The sequence below is a fragment of the Mustelus asterias genome, unplaced genomic scaffold (genome assembly GCF_964213995.1).
Source record: "Mustelus asterias unplaced genomic scaffold, sMusAst1.hap1.1 HAP1_SCAFFOLD_4281, whole genome shotgun sequence".
Classification (NCBI taxonomy): domain Eukaryota; kingdom Metazoa; phylum Chordata; class Chondrichthyes; order Carcharhiniformes; family Triakidae; genus Mustelus; species Mustelus asterias.
Genome location: NW_027594226.1, coordinates 1 through 20,359, shown reverse-complemented (window position 1 = coordinate 20,359; position 20,359 = coordinate 1). Strand labels below are relative to the sequence as shown.

The 20,359-nt window shown below is 56.6% G+C and overlaps 1 protein-coding gene across 1 annotated transcript; it reads right to left on the bottom strand.

Annotated features, from left to right (window-relative positions):
* Positions 1-196: 196 nt before the first annotated feature.
* Positions 197-15,467, bottom strand: LOC144491040 (pseudouridylate synthase RPUSD4, mitochondrial-like; the record flags this gene model as incomplete). Its single annotated transcript, XM_078208718.1, has 6 exons — positions 197-1,894; positions 2,678-2,775; positions 9,739-9,889; positions 13,538-13,631; positions 14,939-15,140; positions 15,305-15,467. Coding segments are annotated over 6 exons (1,038 nt in total), but the record flags the coding sequence as incomplete, so codon positions are not given.
* Positions 15,468-20,359: the final 4,892 nt, after the last annotated feature.

The following is a 20,359-nucleotide window of genomic DNA, read 5'->3' as shown; positions in this document are numbered from 1 at the left end:
AGTGCGGCGCTCCCTCAGCACTGACCCTCCCACAGTGCGGCGCTCCCTCAGCACTGACCCTCCCACAGTGCGGCGCTCCCTCAGCACTGACCCTCCCACAGTGCGGCGCTCCCTCAGCACTGACCCTCCGACCCTCTGTGCCTCCCCAGCCCCTGTGTTGGTGCAGTCAGCAGCGGCCCAGATTAACGAGAGTCTCTTCAACGGAAACCTTTATTACAGCTCAGCAAGTTCACAATGAATCACATCAGGGTCCTTACCCCCCCCCTCTCCCCCAGGGGTAACCGCGTAGATACAGAGTGGGGAGGGGGCAGATATCAGTGTCCTCCTTCCCTCACCTCACACCAAAGCTTCACCGTGTCCCCAGTGCCGACCCTCGCTCACCAACCCCATCGCTGGGACATGCAGGACAAGGGGTCACTACATCCTTCACCCCGGGGGGGAAGGGGGGATTGGTTCACCCCTGTCCTACCCCGGGAGGGTTTCCCCTGTCCTACCCGGGAGGGTCTCCCCCTGTCCTACCCCGGGGGGAGGGAGGGAGGGTTTCCCCTGCCCAGCCCCGGGGGGAGGGAGGGTTTCCCCTGTCCTACCCCGGGAGGGAGGGAGGGTTTCCCCTGCCCAGCCCGGGGGGGGTGGGAGGGTTTCCCCTGCCCAGCCCCGGGGGAGGGAGGGAGGGTTTCCCCTGCCCAGCCCCGGGGGAGGGAGGGAGGGTTTCCCCTGCCCAGCCCCCGGGGGGAGGGAGGGTCTCCCCTGTCCTACCCCAGGAGGGAGGGAGGGTCTCCCCTGTCCTACCCCGGGGGGAGGGAGGGAGGGTTTCCCCTGTCCTACCCCGGGGGGGAGGGAGGGTTTCCCCTGCCCAGCCCCGGGGGGAGGGAGGGTTTCCCCTGCCCAGCCCCGGGGGGGAGGGAGGTCTCCCCTGTCCTACCCCGGGGGGAGGGAGGGAGGGTTTCCCCTGCCCAGCCCCGGGGGGAGGGAGGTCTCCCCTGTCCTACCCCGGGGGGAGGGAGGGAGGGTTTCCCCTGCCCAGCCCCGGGGGGAGGGAGGGTTTCCCCTGTCCTACCCCGGGGGGGGGAGGGAGGGATTCCCCTGTCCTACCCCGGGGGAGGGAGGGAGGGTTTCCCCTGCCCAGCCCCGGGGGAGGGAGGGAGGGTTTCCCTGCCCAGCCCCGGGGGAGGGAGGGAGGGTTTCCCCTGCCCAGCCCCGGGGGAGGGAGGGAGGGTTTCCCCTGTCCTACCCCGGGGGGAGGGAGGGAGGGTTTCCCCTGCCCAGCCCCGGGGGGAGGGAGGGAGGGTTTCCCCTGCCCAGCCCCAGGGGAGGGAGGGAGGGTCTCCCCTGCCCAGCCCCGGGGGAGGGAGGGAGGGTTTCCCCTGCCCAGCCCCGGGGGGAGGGAGGGTCTCCCCTGTCCTACCCCAGGAGGGAGGGAGGGTCTCCCCTGTCCTACCCCGGGGGGAGGGAGGGTTTCCCCTGTCCTACCCCGGGGAGGGAGGGAGGGTTTCCCCTGTCCTACCCCGGGGGGAGGGAGGGTTTCCCCTGCCCAGCCCCGGGGGGGAGGGAGGTCTCCCCTGTCCTACCCCGGGGGGGGGAGGGAGGGTTTCCCCTGTCCTACCCCGGGGGGAGGGAGGGAGGGAGGGAGGGAGGGTTTCCCCTGCCCAGCCCCGGGGGGAGATGGGGGGGAATCGTTCTCCTGCCAGCGGATCCTCAGGTGTTTCAGGGTCTGCAGGAAGTAGCGGGGGGGTTGGCAGGTGACACTGAACAGAGGGTCCGGCTCACAGCCCCCGTCCCCCTCCCCACTGACCCCGCCCGGGACCTCGAGCTGGCGGCCGTGCAGGTGCAGGGGGAGGTGACGGGATTTCGGCTGCGTCAGACCCAGACGTCTCAGTACGCCGTCTGGTAATCTCTGTGGGAGAGGTGGGTGGGGGGGGGGAGAGAGAGAGAGACGGGGGGGAGAGAGGGAGACGGGGGCGGGGGGCAGAGACAGAGAGTGAGAGACGGGGTGCGAGAGAGAAGGGGGCGGGGGCAGAGAGAGAGAGACGGGGGGGAGACAGAGAGAGCGAGACGGGGGGGAGAGAGAGAGAGCGAGACGGGGGGGGGAGAGAGAGAGAGAGACGGGGGGGAGAGAGAGAGAGACGGGGGGAGGGAGAGGGAGAGAGAGAGACGGGGGGGGAAGAGAGAGAGAGACGGGGGGGAGGGAGGGAGAGAGACGGGGGGGGAGGGGGAGAGAGAGAGAGAGACGGGAGGGAGAGAGAGACGGGGGGGAGGGAGAGAGAGAGACGGGGGGGGAGAGAGAGAGACGGGGAGGGAGAGAGAGAGAGACGGGGAGGGAGAGAGAGAGAGACGGGGAGGGAGAGAGAGAGAGACGGGGGGGAGGGAGAGAGAGAGAGAGAGACGGGGGGAGGGAAAGAGAGAGAGACGGGGGGGAGGGAGAGAGAGAGAGAGAGACGGGGGGGGAGGGAGAGAGAGAGAGAGACGGGGGGGGGAGAGAGAGAGGGAGAGAGACGGGGGGGAGGGAGAGAGAGAGAGACGTGGGGGAGAGAGACGTGGGGGAGAGAGAGAGAAATAAATGTTAGTCTCTGATTGACACCTTTATCACCCTCTCCCCACCCTCCCCCCGCCCCCCGCCCCCCCCACACTGAGACCCCCTCCCGCGAGACCTTCTCCCCCTCCCCGCCTCTCTGTGTACCTGTGGCTCCAGGCTGTTCCATTTGGAATATTTGTGATCTCCAAGGACAGGGCAGCCGAGGCCCAGAGCGAGGTGGACACGGATCTGATGCTTCACACCTGGGGGAGAGAGAGAGAGGGTGAGACACTGAGCACAGTTCCTGACCCTACACTGTCCCCATCAAACACTCCCAGGACAGGTACAGCACGGGGTTAGATACAGAGTAAAGCTCCCTCTACACTGTCCCCCATCAAACACTCCCAGGACAGGTACAGCACGGGGTTCGATACAGAGTAAAGCTCCCTCTGCACTGTCCCCATCAAACACTCCCAGGACAGGTACAGCACGGGGTTAGATACAGAGTAAAGCTCCCTCTACACTGTCCCCATCAAACACTCCCAGGACAGGCACAGCACGGGGTTAGATACAGAGTAAAGCTCCCTCTACACTGTCCCCCATCAAACACTCCCAGGACAGGTACAGCACGGGGTTAGATACAGAGTAAAGCTCCCTCTACACTGTCCCCATCAAACACTCCCAGGACAGGTACAGCACGGGGTTAGATACAGAGTAAAGCTCCCTCTACACTGTCCCCTATCAAACACTCCCAGGACAGGTACAGCACGGGGTTAGATACAGAGTAAAGCTCCCTCTACACAGTCCCCCATCAAACACTCCCAGGACAGGTACAGCACGGGGTTAGATACAGAGTAAAGCTCCCTCTACACTGTCCCCCATCAAACACTCCCAGGACAGGTACAGCACGGGGTTAGATACAGAGTAAAGCTCCCTCTACACAGTCCCCCATCAAACACTCCCAGGACAGGTACAGCACGGGGTTAGATACAGAGTAAAGCTCCCGCTACACTGTCCCCCATCAAACACTCCCAGGACAGGTACAGCACGGGGTTAGATACAGAGTAAAGCTCCCTCTACACTGTCCCCCATCAAACACTCCCAGGACAGGTACAGCACGGGGTTAGATACAGAGTAAAGCTCCCTCTACACTGTCCCCATCAAACACTCCCAGGACAGGTACAGCACGGGGTTTGATACAGAGTAAAGCTCCCTCTACACTGTCCCCATCAAACACTCCCAGGACAGGTACAGCACAGGGTTAGATACAGAGTAAAGCTCCCTCTACACTGTCCCCATCAAACACTCCCCGGACAGGTACAGCACGGGGTTAGATACAGAGTAAAGCTCCCTCTACACTGTCCCCCATCAAACACTCCCAGGACAGGTACAGCACGGGGTTAGATACAGAGTAAAGCTCCCTCTACACTGTCCCCCATCAAACACTCCCAGGACAGGTACAGCACGGGGTTAGATACAGAGTAAAGCTCCCTCTACACTGTCCCCATCAAACACTCCCAGGACAGGTACAGCATGGAGTTAGATACAGAGTAAAGCTCTCTCTACACTGTCCCCCATCAAACACTCCCAGGACAGGTACAGCACGGGGTTAGATACAGAGTAAAGCTCCCTCTACACTGTCCCCCATCAAACACTCCCAGGACAGGTACAGCACGGGGTTAGATACAGAGTAAAGCTCCCTCTACACTGTCCCCCATCAAACACTCCCAGGACAGGTACAGCACGGGGTTCGATACAGAGTAAAGCTCCCTCTACACTGTCCCCCATCAAACACTCCCAGGACAGGTACAGCACGGGGTTAGATACAGAGTAAAGCTCCCTCTACACTGTCCCCATCAAACACTCCCAGGACAGGTACAGCACGGGGTTAGATACAGAGTAAAGCTCCCTCTACACTGTCCCCCATCAAACACTCCCAGGACAGGTACAGCACGGGGTTAGATACAGAGTAAAGCTCCCTCTACACTGTCCCCCCATCAAAAACTCCCAGGACAGGTACAGCACGGGGTTAGATACAGAGTAAAGCTCCCTCTACACTGTCCCCATCAAACACTCCCAGGACAGGTACAGCACGGGGTTAGATACAGAGTAAAGCTCCCTCTACACTGTCCCCATCAAACACTCCCAGGACAGGTACAGCACGGGGTTAGATACAGAGTAAAGCTCCCTCTACACTGTCCCCATCAAACACTCCCAGGACAGGTACAGCACGGGGTTAGATACAGAGTAAAGCTCCCTCTACACTGTCCCCCATCAAACACTCCCAGGACAGGTACAGCACGGGGTTAGATGCAGAGTAAAGCTCCCTCTACACTGTCCCCCATCAAACACTCCCAGGACAGGTACAGCACGGGGTTAGATACAGAGTAAAGCTCCCTCTACACTGTCCCCCATCAAACACTCCCAGGACAGGTACAGCACGGGGTTAGATACAGAGTAAAGCTCCCTCTACACTGTCCCCCATCAAACACTCCCAGGACAGGTACAGCACGGGGTTAGATACAGAGTAAAGCTCCCTCTACACTGTCCCCATCAAACACTCCCAGGACAGGGACAGCACGGGGTTAGATACAGAGTAAAGCTCCCTCTACACTGTCCCCATCAAACACTCCCAGGACAGGGACAGCACGGGGTTAGATACAGAGTAAAGCTCCCTCTACACTGTCCCCCATCAAACACTCCCAGGACAGGTACAGCACGGGGTTAGATACAGAGTAAAGCTCCCTCTGCACTGTCCCCCATCAAACACTCCCAGGACAGGTACAGCACGGGGTTAGATACAGAGTAAAGCTCCCTCTACACTGTCCCCTATCAAACACTCCCAGGACAGGTACAGCACGGGGTTAGATACAGAGTAAAGCTCCCTCTGCACTGTCCCCCATCAAACACTCCCAGGACAGGTACAACACGGGGTTAGATACAGAGTAAAGCTCCCTCTACACTGTCCCCCATCAAACACTCCCAGGACAGGTACAGCACGGGGTTAGATACAGAGTAAAGCTCCCTCTACACTGTCCCCATCAAACACTCCCAGGGCAGGGACAGCACGGGGTGAGATACAGAGTAAAGCTCCCTCTACACTGTCCCCCATCAAACACTCCCAGGACAGGTACAGCACGGGGTTAGATACAGAGTAAAGCTCCCTGTACACTGTCCCCATCAAACACTCCCAGGACAGGTACAGCACGGGGTTAGATACAGAGTAAAGCTCCCTCTACACTGTCCCCTATCAAACACTCCCAGGACAGGTACAACACGGGGTTGGATACAGAGTAAAGCTCCCTCGACACTGTCCCCCATCAAACACTCCCAGGACAGGTACAGCACGGGGTTAGATACAGAGTAAAGCTCCCTCTACACTGTCCCCATCAAACACTCCCAGGGCAGGGACAGCACGGGGTTAGATACAGAGTAAAGCTCCCTCTACACTGTCCCCCATCAAACACTCCCAGGACAGGTACAGCACGGGGTTAGATACAGAGTAAAGCTCCCTCTACACTGTCCCCATCAAACACTCCCAGGACAGGTACAGCACGGGGTTAGATACAGAGTAAAGCTCCCTCTACACTGTCCCCTATCAAACACTCCCAGGACAGGTACAGCACGGGGTTAGATACAGAGTAAAGCTCCCTCTACACTGTCCCCCATCAAACACTCCCAGGACAGGTACAGCACGGGGTTAGATACAGAGTAAAGCTCCCTCTACACTGTCCCCATCAAACACTCCCAGGACAGGTACAGCACGGGGTTAGATACAGAGTAAAGGTTGGTTAGGGCAAGTTTAGGGCCAGTTATAGATGGCAGAGGGAAGTTATGTGTGGAACCGGAGGAGATTGGTGAAGCATTGAACCAATATTTCTCTTCGGTGTTCACGCAAGGGGACATGAATATAGCTGAGGAGGACACTGGGTTGCAAGGGAGTAGAATAGACAGTATTACAGTTGATAAGGAGGATGTGCAGGATATTCTGGAGGGTCTGAAAATAGATAAATCCCCTGGTCCGGATGGGATTTATCCAAGGATTCTCTGGGAGGCAAGAGAAGTGATTGCAGAGCCTCTGGCTCTGATCTTCAGGTCGTCGTTGGCCTCTGGTATAGTACCAGAAGATTGGAGGTTAGCGAATGTTGTCCCATTGTTTAAGAAGGGGAACAGAGACTTCCCCGGGAATTATAGACCGGTGAGTCTCACTTCTGTTGTCGGCAAGATGTTGGAAAAAATTATAAGGGATAGGATTTATAGTTATTTGGAGAGTAATGAATTGATAGGTGATAGTCAGCATGGTTTTGTGGCAGGTAGGTCGTGCCTTACTAACCTTATTGAGTTTTTTGAGAAAGTGACCAAGGAGGTGGATGGGGGCAAGGCAGTGGACGTGGTATATATGGATTTTAGTAAGGCGTTTGATAAGGTTCACCATGGTAGGCTTCTGCAGAAAATGCAGATGTATGGGATTGGGGGTGATCTAGGAAATTGGATCAGGAATTGGCTAGCGGATAGGAAACAGAGGGTGGTGGTTGATAGTAAATATTCATCATGGAGTGCGGTTACAAGTGGTGTACCTCAGGGATCTGTTTTGGGGCCACTGCTGTTTGTAATATTTATTAATGATCTGGATGAGGGTATAGTTGGGTGGATTAGCAAATTTGCTGATGACACCAAAGTCGGTGGTGTGGTAGACAGTGAGGAAGGGTGTCGTAGTTTGCAGGAAGACTTAGACAGGTTGCAAAGTTGGGCCGAGAGGTGGCGGATGGAGTTTAATGCGGAGAAGTGTGAGGTAATTCACTTTGGTAGGAATAACAGATGTGTTGAGTATAGGGCTAATGGGAGGACTTTGAATAGTGTGGAGGAGCAGAGGGATCTAGGTGTATGTGTGCATAGATCCCTGAAAGTTGGGAATCAAGTAGATAAGGTTGTTAAGAAGGCATATGGTGTCTTGGCGTTTATTGGTAGGGGGATTGAATTTAGGAGTCGTAGCGTTATGTTGCAACTGTACACAACTCTGGTGCGGCCGCACTTGGAGTACTGTGTGCAGTTCTGGTCCCCACATTACAGGAAGGATGTGGAGGCTTTGGAGAGGGTGCAGAGGAGGTTTACCAGGATGTTGCCTGGTATGGAGGGGAGATCCTATGAGGAGAGGCTGAGGGATTTGGGATTGTTTTCACTGGAAAGGCGGCGGCTAAGAGGGGATCTTATTGAAACATATAAGATGATTAGAGGTTTAGATAGGGTGGATAGTGATAGCCTTTTTCCTCTGATGGAGAAATCCAGCACGAGGGGGCATGGCTTTAAATTGAGGGGGGGTAGTTATAGAACCGATGTCAGGGGTAGGTTCTTTACCCAGAGGGTGGTGAGGGATTGGAATGCCCTGCCAGCATCAGTAGTAAATGCGCCTAGTTTGGGGGCGTTTAAGAGATCCGTAGATAGGTTCATGGACGAAAAGAAATTGGTTTAGGTTGGAGGGTCACAGTTTTTTTTTAACTGGTCGGTGCAACATCGTGGGCCGAAGGGCCTGTTCTGCGCTGTAATGTTCTATGTTCTATGTTCTATGTTCTAAAGCTCCCTCTACACTGTCCCCTATCAAACACTCCCAGGACAGGTACAGCACGGGGTTAGATACAGAGTAAAGCTCCCTCTACACTGTCCCCCATCAAACACTCCCAGGACAGGTACAGCACGGGGTTAGATACAGAGTAAAGCTCCCTCTACACTGTCCCCCCATCAAACACTCCCAGGACAGGGACAGCACGGGGTTAGATACAGAGTAAAGCTCCCTCTACACTGTCCCCATCAAACACTCCCAGGACAGGGACAGCACGGGGTTAGATACAGAGTAAAGCTCCCTCTACACTGTCCCCCATCAAACACCCCCAGGACAGGTACAGCACGGGGTCTCGGTTCGACCTTCAGAGCGAGCAGCAGGAGGAAAGTCTCGACACTGTAGAAACCTCGATCCATGAAGTCTCCCATGAACAAGTCCAACTAGACCATTCGTTTGTATCCCTCCATTCCCAGACTATCCGGGTAAGTCTTAAACGATGTCAGCGTGCCTGCCTCCACCACCCTACTTGGCAGCGCATTCCAGGCCCCCACCACCCTCTGTGTAAAAAACGTCCCTCTGATATCTGAGTTATACTTCGCCCCTCTCACCTTGAGCCCGTGACCCCTCGTGATCGTCACCTCCGACCTGGGAAAAAGCTTCCCACCGTTCACCCTATCTATCCCCTTCATAATCTTGTATACCTCTATTAGATCTCCCCTCATTCTCCGTCTTTCCAGGGAGAACAACCCCAGTCTACCCAATCTCTCCTCATAGCTAAGACCCTCCATACCAGGCAACATCCTGGTAAACCTTCTCTGTACTCTCTCCAATGCCTCCACGTCCTTCTGGTAGTGCGGCGACCAGAACTGGACGCAGTATTCCAAATGTGGCCTAACCAGCGTTCTATACAGCTGCATCATCAGACTCCAGCTTTTATACTCTATACCCCGTCCTATAAAGGCAAGCATACCATATGCCTTCTTCACCACCTTCTCCACCTGTGCTGCCACCTTCAAGGATTTGTGGACTTGCACACCCAGGTCCCTCTGTGTTTCTATACTCCTGATGACTCTGCCATTTATTGTATAACTCCTCCCTACATTATTTCTTCCAAAATGCATCACTTCGCATTTATCCGGATTAAACTCCATCTGCCACCTCTCTGCCCAATTTTCCAGCCTATCTATATCTTGCTGTATTGCCCGACAATGCTCTTCGCTATCCGCAAGTCCAGCCATCTTCGTGTCATCCGCAAACTTGCTGATAACACCAGTTACACCTTCTTCCAAATCATTTCTATATATCACAAATAGCAGAGGTCCCAGTACAGAGCCCTGCGGAACACCACTGGTCACAGACCTCCAGCCAGAAAAAGACCCTTCGACCACTACCCTCTGTCTCCTATGGCCAAGCCAGTTCTCCACCCATCTAGCCACTTCTCCTTGTATCCCATGAGCCTTAACCTTCTTAACCAACCTAACGACACAGACGTGAGGAACTTTGCCGGGATAAGGGGGCTTCCTCCCAAGGGGTTCCCACACAGGGGTGCAGTCGGAGCAGGGCACCCTCGGGTGCTGCCTCGCGTCAACTGGTAGTCGGTCCAGCCCTACCCCCACCCTGTCACTCAGACCCCACCGACAGTGGCAGCGCACGCAGGAACACCCCTCACCTGTGACGGGCTGCAACTCCACCAGGGCCGTGCGTCCGGAGCTTCCGACAACCCGGTAGTAGGTAACTGCGCTGTGAGCGGCACGGTTCTGGCGCACCCGGAACAGGGTGCCTTCCACATCACCCACACGGAAAAGGGGAGCCAAGGCCATCTGTGCGTGAGAGAGAGAGTGAGTGAGAGAGCTTTACACTGTATCTAACCCCGTGCTGTACCTGTCCTGGGAGTGTTTGATGGGGGACAGTGTAGAGGGAGCTTTACTCTGTATCTAACCCCGTGTTGTACCTGTCCTGGGAGTGTTTGATGGGGGACAGTGTAGAGGGAGCTTTACTCTGTATCTAACCCCGTGCTGTACCTGTCCTGGGAGTGTTTGATGGGGGACAGTGTAGAGGGAGCTTTACTCTGTATCTAACCCCGTGCTGTACCTGTCCTGGGAGTGTTTGATGGGGGACAGTGTAGAGGGAGCTTTACTCTGTATCTAACCCCATGCTGTACCTGTCCTGGGAGTGTTTGATGGGGACAGTGTAGAGGGAGCTTCACTCTGTATCTAACCCCGTGCTGTACCTGTCCTGGGAGTGTTTGATGGGAACAGTGTAGAGGGAACTTTACTCTGTATCTAACCCCGTGCTGTACCTGTCCTGGGAGTGTTTGATGGGGACAGTGTAGAGGGAGCTTTACTCTGTATCTAACCCCGTGCTGTACCTGTCCTGGGAGTGTTTGATGGGGACAGTGTAGAGGGAGCTTTACTCTGTATCTAACCCCGTGTTGTACCTGTCCTGGGAGTGTTTGATGGGGACAGTGGAGAGGGGGCTTTACTCTGTATCTAACCCCGTGCTGTACCTGTCCTGGGAGTGTTTGATGGGGGACAGTGTAGAGGGAGCTTTACTCTGTATCTAACCCCGTGTTGTACCTGTCCTGGGAGTGTTTGATGGGGACAGTGGAGAGGGAGCTTTACTCTGTATCTAACCCCGTGCTGTACCTGTCCTGGGAGTGTTTGATGGGGGACAGTGTAGAGGGAGCTTTACTCTGTATCTAACCCCGTGCTGTACCTGTCCTGGGAGTGTTTGATGGGGACAGTGTAGAGGGAGCTTTACTCTGTACCTAACCCCGTGCTGTACCTGTCCTGGGAGTGTTTGATGGGGACAGTGTAGAGGGAGCTTTACTCTGTATCTAACCCCGTGCTGTAGCTGTCCTGGGAGTGTTTGATGGGGACAGTGTAGAGGGAGCTTTACTCTGTATCTAACCCCGTGCTGTACCTGTCCTGGGAGTGTTTGATGGGGGACAGTGTAGAGGGAGCTTTACTCTGTATCTAACCCCGTGCTGTACCTGTCCTGGGAGTGTTTGATGGGGGACAGTGTAGAGGGAGCTTTACTTTGTATCTAACCCTGTGCTGTACCTGTCCTGGGAGTGTTTGATGGGGGACAGTGTGGAGGGAGCTTTACTCTGTATCTAACCCCGTGTCCTGGGAGTGTTTGATGGGGGACAGTGTAGAGGGAGCTTTACTCTGTATCTAACCGCGTGCTGTACCTGTCCTGGGAGTGTTTGATGGGGGACAGTGTAGAGGGAGCTTTACTCTGTATCTAACCCCGTGCTGTACCTGTCCTGGGAGTGTTTGATGGGGGACAGTGAAGAGGGAGCTTTACTCTGTATCTAACCCCGTGCTGTACCTGTCCTGGGAGTGTTTGATGGGGGACAGTGCAGAGGGAGCTTTACTCTGTATCTAACCCCGTGCTGTACCTGTCCTGGGAGTGTTTGATGGGGACAGTGTAGAGGGAGCTTTACTCTGTATCTAACCCCGTGCCGTACCTGTCCTGGGAGTGTTTGATGGGGGACAGTGTAGAGGGAGCTTTACTCTGTATCTAACCCCGTGCTGTACCTGTCCTGGGAGTGTTTGATGGGGGACAGTGTGGAGGGAGCTTTACTCTGTATCTAACCCCGTGCTGTACCTGTCCTGGGAGTGTTTGATAGGGGACAGTGTAGAGGGAGCTTTCCTCTGTATCTAACCCCGTGCTGTACCTGTCCTGGGAGTGTTTGATGGGGACAGTGTCGAGGGAGCTTTACTCTGTATCTAACCCCGTGCTGTCCCTGTCCTGGGAGTGTTTGATGGGAACAGTGTAGAGGGAGCTTTACTCTGTATCTAACCCCGTGTTGTCCCTGTCCCGGGAGTGTTTGATGGGGGACAGTGTAGAGGGAGCTTTACTCTGTATCTAACCCCGTGCTGTACCTGTCCTGGGAGTGTTTGATGGGGACAATGTAGAGGGAGCTTTACTCTGTATCTAACCCTGTGCTGTACCTGTCCTGGGAGTGTTTGATGGGGGACAGTGTAGAGGGAGCTTTACTCTGTATCTAACCCCGTGCTGTCCTGTCCTGGGAGTGTTTGATGGGGGACAGTGTAGAGGGAGCTTTACTCTGTATCTAACCCCGTGCTGTACCTGTCCTGGGAGTGTTTGATGGGGGACAGTGTAGAGGGAGCTTTACTCTGTATCTAACCCCGTGCTGTACCTGTCCTGGGAGTGTTTGATGGGGGACAGTGTAGAGGGAGCTTTACTCTGTATCTAACCCCGTGCTGTACCTGTCCTGGGAGTGTTTGATGGGGGACAGTGTAGAGGGAGCTTTACTCTGTATCTAACCCCGTGCTGTACCTGTCCTGGGAGTGTTTGATGGGGGACAGTGTAGAGGGAGCTTTACTCTGTATCTAACCCCGTGCTGTCCCTGTCCTGGGAGTGTTTGATGGGGGACAGTGTAGAGGGAGCTTTACTCTGTATCTAACCCCGTGCTGTCCCTGCCCTGGGAGTGTTTGATGGGGGACAGTGTAGAGGGAGCTTTACTCTGTATCTAACCCCGCGGTGTACCTGTCCTGGGAGTGTTTGATGGGGGACAGTGTAGAGGGAGCTTTACTCTGTATCTAACCCCGTGCTGTACCAGTCCTGGGAGTGTTTGATGGGGACAGTGTAGAGGGAGCTTTACTCTGTATCTAACCCCGTGCTGTACCTGTCCTGGGAGTGTTTGATGGGGACAGTGTAGAGGGAGCTTTACTCTGTATCTAACCCCGTGCTGTACCTGTCCTGGGAGTGTTTGATGGGGGACAGTGTCGAGGGAGCTTTACTCTGTATCTAACCCCGTGCTGTACCTGTCCTGGGAGTGTTTGATGGGGGACAGTGTAGAGGGAGCTTTACTCTGTATCTAACCCCGTGCTGTCCCTGTCCTATGAGTGTTTGATGGGGACAGTGTGGAGGGAGCTTTACTCTGTATCTAACCCCGTGCTGTACCTGTCCTGGGAGTGTTTGATGGGGACAGTGTAGAGGGAGCTTTACTCTGTATCTAACCCCGTGCTGTGCCTGTCCTGGGGTGTTTGATGGGGGACAGTGTAGAGGGAGCTTTACTCTGTATCTAACCCCGTGCTGTACCTGTCCTGGGAGTGTTTGATGGGGACTGTGTAGAGGGAGCTTTACTCTGTATCTAACCCCGTGCTGTGCCTGTCCTGGGGGTGTTTGATGGGGACAGTGTAGAGGGAGCTTTACTCTGTATCTAACCCCGTGCTGTACCTGTCCTGGGGGTGTTTGATGGGGACAGTGTGGAGGGAGCTTTACTCTGTATCTCACCCCGTGCTGTACCTGTCCTGGGAGTGTTTGATGGGGGACAGTGTCGAGGGAGCTTTACTCTGTATCTAACCCCGTGCTGTACCTGTCCTGGGAGTGTTTGATGGGGGACAGTGTAGAGGGAGCTTTACTCTGTATCTAACCCCGTGCTGTACCTGTCCTGGGAGTGTTTGATGGGGGACAGTGTGGGGGATGTCACTGACCTTATAATGCTTCCTGGGGCTGTTGACCTCTCTCTCTACCATGGGAATGTCGATAACACCTTGAGATGGGACAGGAATCCCAACAGTAATCGCCCTGAGAGAGGGAGAGAGATGGAGATTAATACAGTTATAACACACACGGACTGAGAGACGGGGCTGATACTTTTCATACTGTAATAAGGTCCCTCATGGCAGACTGGTGCAGAAGGTGAAGTCGCATGGGATCAGAGGTGAGCTGGCAAGGTGGATTCAAAACTGGCTCGGTCAAAGAAGACAGAGGGTAGCAGTGGAAGGGGCTGTTTCTGAATGGAGGGTTGTGACAAGTGGTGTTCCTCAGGGATCAGTGCTGGGACCTTTGCTGTTTGTAATATATATAAATGATTTGGAGGAAAATGTAACTGGTTTGATTAGTAAGTTTGCAGACGACACAAAGGTTGGTGGATTTGCGGATAGCGATGAGGACCATCAGAGGATACAGCAGGATATAGATCGGTTGGAGACTTGGGCGGAGAGATGGCAGATGGAGTTTAATCCAGACAAATGTGAGGTAATGCATTTTGGAAGGTCTAATACAGATAGGAAATATACAGTAAATGGCAGAACCCTTAAGAGTATTGATAGGCAGAGGGATCTGGGTGTACAGGGACACAGGTCACTGAAAGTGGCAACGCAGGTGGAGAAGGTAGTCAAGAAGGCATACGGCATGCTTACCTTCATCGGCCGGGGCGTTGAGTTTAAAAATTGGCAAGTCATGTTGCAGCTTTGTAGAACCTTAGTTAGGCCGCACTTGGAATATAGTGTTCAATTCTGGTCGCCACACTACCAGAAGGATGTGGAGGCTTTGGAGAGGGTACAGAAAAGATTTACCAGGATGTTGTCCTGGTCTGGAGGACATTAGCTATGAGGAGAGGTTGGAGAAACTTGGTTTGTTCTCACTGGAGCGACGGAGGTTGAGGGGCGACCTGATAGAAGTCTACAGGATTATGAGGGGCAGAGTGGATAGTCAGAAGCTTTTTCCCCCCAGGGTGGAAGAGTCAGTTACTCGGGGGGGCACAGGTTTAAGGGGCGAGGGGCAAGGTTTAAAGGAGATGTATGAGGCAGGTTTTTTACACAGAGGGTGGTGGGTGCCTGGAACTCGCTGCCGGGGGAGGGAGTGGAAGCGGATACGGTCGTGAGTTTTAAGGGGCGTCTGGACACATCCATGAATAGGATGGGAATAGAGGGATACGGTCCCCGGAAGGGGAGGGGGTTTTAGTTCAGTCGGGGGCAGCATGGTCGGTGCAGGAGGGGCCGAAGGGCCTGTCCCTGTGCTGGAATTTTCTTTGTTCTAACACACACGTGGATTGAAACAGCGGAGGGTGACAGAGTTTATAACCCCCCCCCTCCTCCTCGCCCCATTACCAGTATTTCTTGATGACTTGGTGCATCCGGAAACGCAGGTTCATTCCTTGGGCCGACGTCTCGTCCCTGGCCAGGATCATGGCCCCGGTGGTGTCCTTGTCCAGCCTGTGGCAGACATGGAGGGGCTCTGCCTTCATCCCATACATCATCTTAGCCAGGACTGGCAGCACCTCTTGAATCCCGGTGCCCGTGGCGGGATCGGCTGCGGAGTGGGAAGAGAGAGGAAAAGGGGGGTGGGTGGGGGGGGGGGGGGGAAGGTGAGAGGAGAGAGAAGGAGGGAGGGTTAACTCTCACCCAGCGACATGCCTTTCCCGCTCTTGAGTCCCGTCACTCGATGTTTCATTCGCTCCCTCCCCGTCCCCATACCTTCCATTGGCACTCCATAAGGCTTGTCCACCACCACCCAGTCCTCGTTGCGAAACAGCACCCCCTTCTTCAACACCTTGGCCAGTACGTTGGGGTGGACTCGCTGCAGTCGCTGCGAGAGGCGGCGTAGCTCCTTGACCCGACGCAAGACGGACGTCACCTCCTGGATGGGGGGAGAGAGAGAGAGAGCAAAGCCTTGGTGAGACCAGTCTTGGGTCCAGTTCCCAATCTCCTTCCCCAAGAGAGGAACATCCTTGACCCGAGAGGGAGAGAGTAAGGGAGAGTTCACGAGATTGATTCCAGGGGTGAGAGGGATTGTCCCCGTGAGGAGAAGGACTCTCGGTCTGTCCTCATTGGACCAGGTTCAAGTCCACCTGGTTTATTTGCAATCACGAGCTTTCGGTGCGCCGCTCCTTCATCGGGTGAGCGGACGAGTTGTTTCACAAACTGGGCATCGATGGACACAGACTCAATTCCAAGATAACGGTTGGAATGTGAGTCTTCACAGGTAATCGGGTCATTACAGGGGCCCTCTCTCCATTCACACGGATACGGGGAAGGGGAATCGAGGGGATACGGGGAGAGTGTGGGAGGGGGGGGGAGAATCGAGGGGATACGGGGAGGGAGGGGGAATCGAGGGGATACGGGGAGGGGGGAGGGGAGGGGGGGAGGGGGAGGAGGGGGAGTGTGCGGGGGAGGGAGGGTGGGAGGCAGAATAGAGGGGATACGGGGAGAGTGCGGGAGGGGGGAGTCAAGGAGATATGGGGAGATTGCGGGGGGGAGGGAGGGGGAATCGAGGGGACACGGGGAGAGTACGGTGGGAGGGAGGGGGAATCGAGGAGATACGGGGATAGTGCGGGGGGAGGGAGGGGGAATCGAGGGGATACGGGGATAGTGCGGGGGGAGGGAGGGGAAATCGAGGGGATACGGGGAGAGTGCGGGGGGAGGGAGGGGAAATCGAGGGGATACGGGGAGAGTGCGGGGGGAGGGAAGGGGAATCGAGGGGATACGGGGAGAGTACGGGGGGGGGAGGGGAGGGGGAATCGAGGGGATACGGGGAGAGTGCGGGGGGAGGGAGGGGGAATCGAGGGGATATGGGGAGAGTGCGGGGGGGAGGGAGGGGGAATCGAGGGGATACGGGGAGAGTAGGGGTGGGAGAGTGGGGGGGGAGGGAGGGGGAATCGAGGGGATACGGGGAGAGTGCGGGGGGGGGAATCGAGGGGATACAGGGAGAGTAAGGGGGGGAGGGAGGGGGAATCGAGGGGATACGGGGGAGTAAGGGGGGAGGGAGGGGGAATCGAGGGGATACGGGGGGTGTAAGGGGGGGAGGGAGGGAGGGGGAATCGAGGGGATATGGGGAGAGTGCAGGGGGGAGGGAGGGGGAATCGAGGGGATACAGGGAGAGTGCAGGGGTAGGGAGGGGGAATCGAGGGGATACGGGGGGAGTAAGGGGGGAGGGAGGGGGAATCGAGGGGATACGGGGAGAGTGCGGGGGGGAGGGAGGGGGAATCGAGGGGATACGGGGAGAGTGCGGGGGGGAGGGAGGGGGAATCGAGGGGATACGGGGAGAGTGCGGGGGAAGGGTGGGGGAGTCGAGGGGATACGGGGAGAGTGCGGGGGAGGGAGGGGGAATCGAGGGGATACGGGGAGAGTGCGGGGGGGGAGGGGGAATCGAGGGGATACGGGGAGAGTGCGGGGGGGGAGAGGGGGAATCGAGGGGATACGGGGAGAGTGCGGGGGGAGGGAGGCAGAATCGAGGGTATACGGGGAGAGTGCGGGGGGTAGGGAGGGGGAATCGAGGGGATACGGGGAGAGTGCGGGGGGTAGGGAGGGGGAATCGAGGGGATACGGGGAGAGTGCGGGGGGTAGGGAGGGGGAATCGAGGGGATACGGGGAGAGTGCGGGGTGAGGGAGGGGGAATCGAGGAGATACGGGGAGAGTGCGGGGGGAGGGAGGGGGAATCGAGGGGATACGGGGAGAGTGCGGGGGGGAGGGAAGGGGAATCGAGGGGATACGGGGAGAGTGCGGGGGGGAGGGAAGGGGAATCGAGGGGATACGGGGAGAGTGCGGGGGGAGGGAGGGGGAATCGAGGGGATACGGGGGGAGGGAGGGGGAATCGAGGGGATACGGGGGGAGGGAGGGGGAATCGAGGGGATACGGGGGGAGGGAGGGGGAATCGAGGGGATACGGGGAGAGTGCGGGGGGAGGGAGGGGGAATGGAGGGGATACAGGGAGAGTGCGGGGGGAGGGGGGGGAATGGAGGGGATACGGGGAGAGTGCGGGGGGAGGGAGGGAGAATCGAGGGGATACGGGGAGAGTGCAGGGGGAGGGAGGGGGAATCGAGGGGATACGGGGAGAGTGCGGGGGGAGGGAGGGGGAATCGAGGGGATACGGGAGAGTGCAGGGGGAGGGAGGGGGAATCGAGGGGATACGGGGAGAGTGCGGGGGGAGGGAGGGGGAATCGAGGGGATACGGGGAGAGTGCAGGGGGGAGGGAGGGGGAATCGAGGGGATACGGGGAGAGTGCGGGGGGGGAGGGAAGGGGAATCGAGGGGATACGGGGAGAGTGCGGGGGGGAGGGAGGGGGAATCAAGGGGATACGGGGAGAGTGCGGGGGGAGGGAGGGAATACGGGGAGAGTGCGGGGGGGAAATCGAGGGGATATGGGAAGAGTGGAGGGGTAGGGAGGGGGAATCGAGGAGATACGGGGAGAGTGCGGGGGGAGGGAGGGGGAATCGAGGGGATACGGGAGAGTGCAGGGGGAGGGAGGGGGAATCGAGGGGATACGGGGAGAGTGCGGGGGGAGGGAGGGGGAATCGAGGGGATACGGGGAGAGTGCAGGGGGGGAGGGAGGGGGAATCGAGGGGATACGGGGAGAGTGCGGGGGGGAGGGAAGGGGAATCGAGGGGATACGGGGAGAGTGCGGGGGGGAGGGAGGGGGAATCAAGGGGATACGGGGAGAGTGCGGGGGGAGGGAGGGAATACGGGGAGAGTGCGGGGGGGAAATCGAGGGGATATGGGAAGAGTGGAGGGGGTAGGGAGGGGGAATCGAGGAGATACGGGGAGAGTGCGGGGGGAGGGAGGGGGAATCGAGGGGATACGGGAGAGTGCAGGGGGAGGGAGGGGGAATCGAGGGGATACGGAGAGTGTGCGGGGGAGGGAGGGGGAATCGAGGGGATATGGGGAGAGTGCGGGGGGTAGGGAGGGGGAATCGAGGGGATACGGAGAGTGCAGGGGGAGGGAGGGGGAATCGAGGGGATATGGGGAGAGTGCGGGGGGTAGGGAGGGGGAATCGAGGGGATACGGGGAGGGTGCGGGGGAGGGAGGGGGAATCGAGGGGATACAGGGAGAGTGCGGGGGGTAGGGAGGGGGAATCGAGGGGATACGGGGAGGGTGCGGGGGAGGGAGGGGGAATCGAGGGGATACGGGGAGAGTGTGGGGGGAGGGAGGGGGAATCGAGGGGATATGGGGAGATTGCGGGGGGGAGGGAGGGGGAATCGAGGGGATACGGGGAGAGTGTGGATGGAGGGAGGGGGAGTCGAGGGGATACGGAGAGAGGGTGGGAGGGGGAATCGAGGAAATATGGGTGGAGTGCGGAGGGGAGGAGGGAGGGTCGCTGATCCTGTTTAACCCCTCCCCGCCAGTTGACAGCCAATGGAAACCCAGATCACCCAGCACCCAATGATGTCGGACACAGGACATAAGAAATAGGAGCGGGAGTAGGCCATCTCGCCCCTCGAGCCTGCCCCGCCATTCAACAAGATCATGGCTGATCTGAAGTGGATCAGTTCCACTTACCCGCCTGATCCCCATAACCCCTAATTCCCTTATCGATCAGAAAACTATCTACCCGTGATTTAAACATATTCAGCGAGGTAGCCTCCACCACTTGAGCGAATTCCAGAGATTCACCACCCTCTGAGAGAAGAAGTTCCTCCTCAACTCTGTCCTAAACTGACCCCCCCTTTATTTTGAGGCTGTGCCCTCTAGTTCTCGCTTCCTTTCTAAGTGGAAAGAATCTCTCCACCTCTACCCTATCTAGCCCCTTCATTATCTTATAGGTCTCTATAAGATCCCCCCTCAGCCTTCTAAACTCCAACGAGTACAAACCCAATCTGCTCAGTCTCTCCTCATAATCAACACCCCTCATCTCTGGTAGCAACCTGGTGAACCTTCTCTGCACTCCCTCCAACGCCAATATATCCTTCCGTAAATAAGGGGACCAATACTGCACACAGTATTCCAGCTGCGGCCTCACCAATGCCCTGTACAGGTGCAGCAAGACATCTCTGCTTTTATATTCTATCCCCCTCGCGATATAGGCCAACATCCCATTTGCCTTCTTGATCACCTGTTGTACCTGCAGACTGGGTTTTTGCGTCTGATGCACAAGGACCCCCAGGTCCCTCTGCACAGCAGCATGTTGTAATCTCTTTTCCATTTAGATAATAATCCAATTTGCTATTATTTCTTCCAAAGTGAATAACCTCGCATTTGTCAACGTTATACTCCATCTGCCAGACCCTCGCCCACTCACTCAGCCTGTCCAAATCTCTCTGCAGACCTTCTACGCCCTCCACACGATTCACTTTTCCACTTATCTTTGTGTCGTCTGCAAACTTCGTTACCCTACACTCAGTCCCCTCCTCCAGATCGTCTATATAAATGGTAAACAGTTGCGGCCCCAGTATCGATCCCTGCGGCACGCCACTAGTTACCATCCGCCAACCAGAAAAGCACCCATTTATTCCGACTCTCTGCTTCCTGTCGGATAGCCAATCCCAAATCCACGCTAACACCCTACCCCCAACTCCGTGTGCCCTAATCTTCTTCAGCAACCTTTTGTGAGGCACCTTATCAAACGCCTTTTGGAAATCTAAAAACACCGCATCCACCGGTTCCCCTCCGTCAACCGCACTAGTCACATCTTCATAAAAATCCAACAAGTTCGTCAAGCACGACTTTCCCCTCATGAATCCATGCTGCGTCTGCTTAATCGAACCATTCTTATCCAGATGGCCTGCTATTTCTTCTGTAATGATGGATTCCAGCATTTT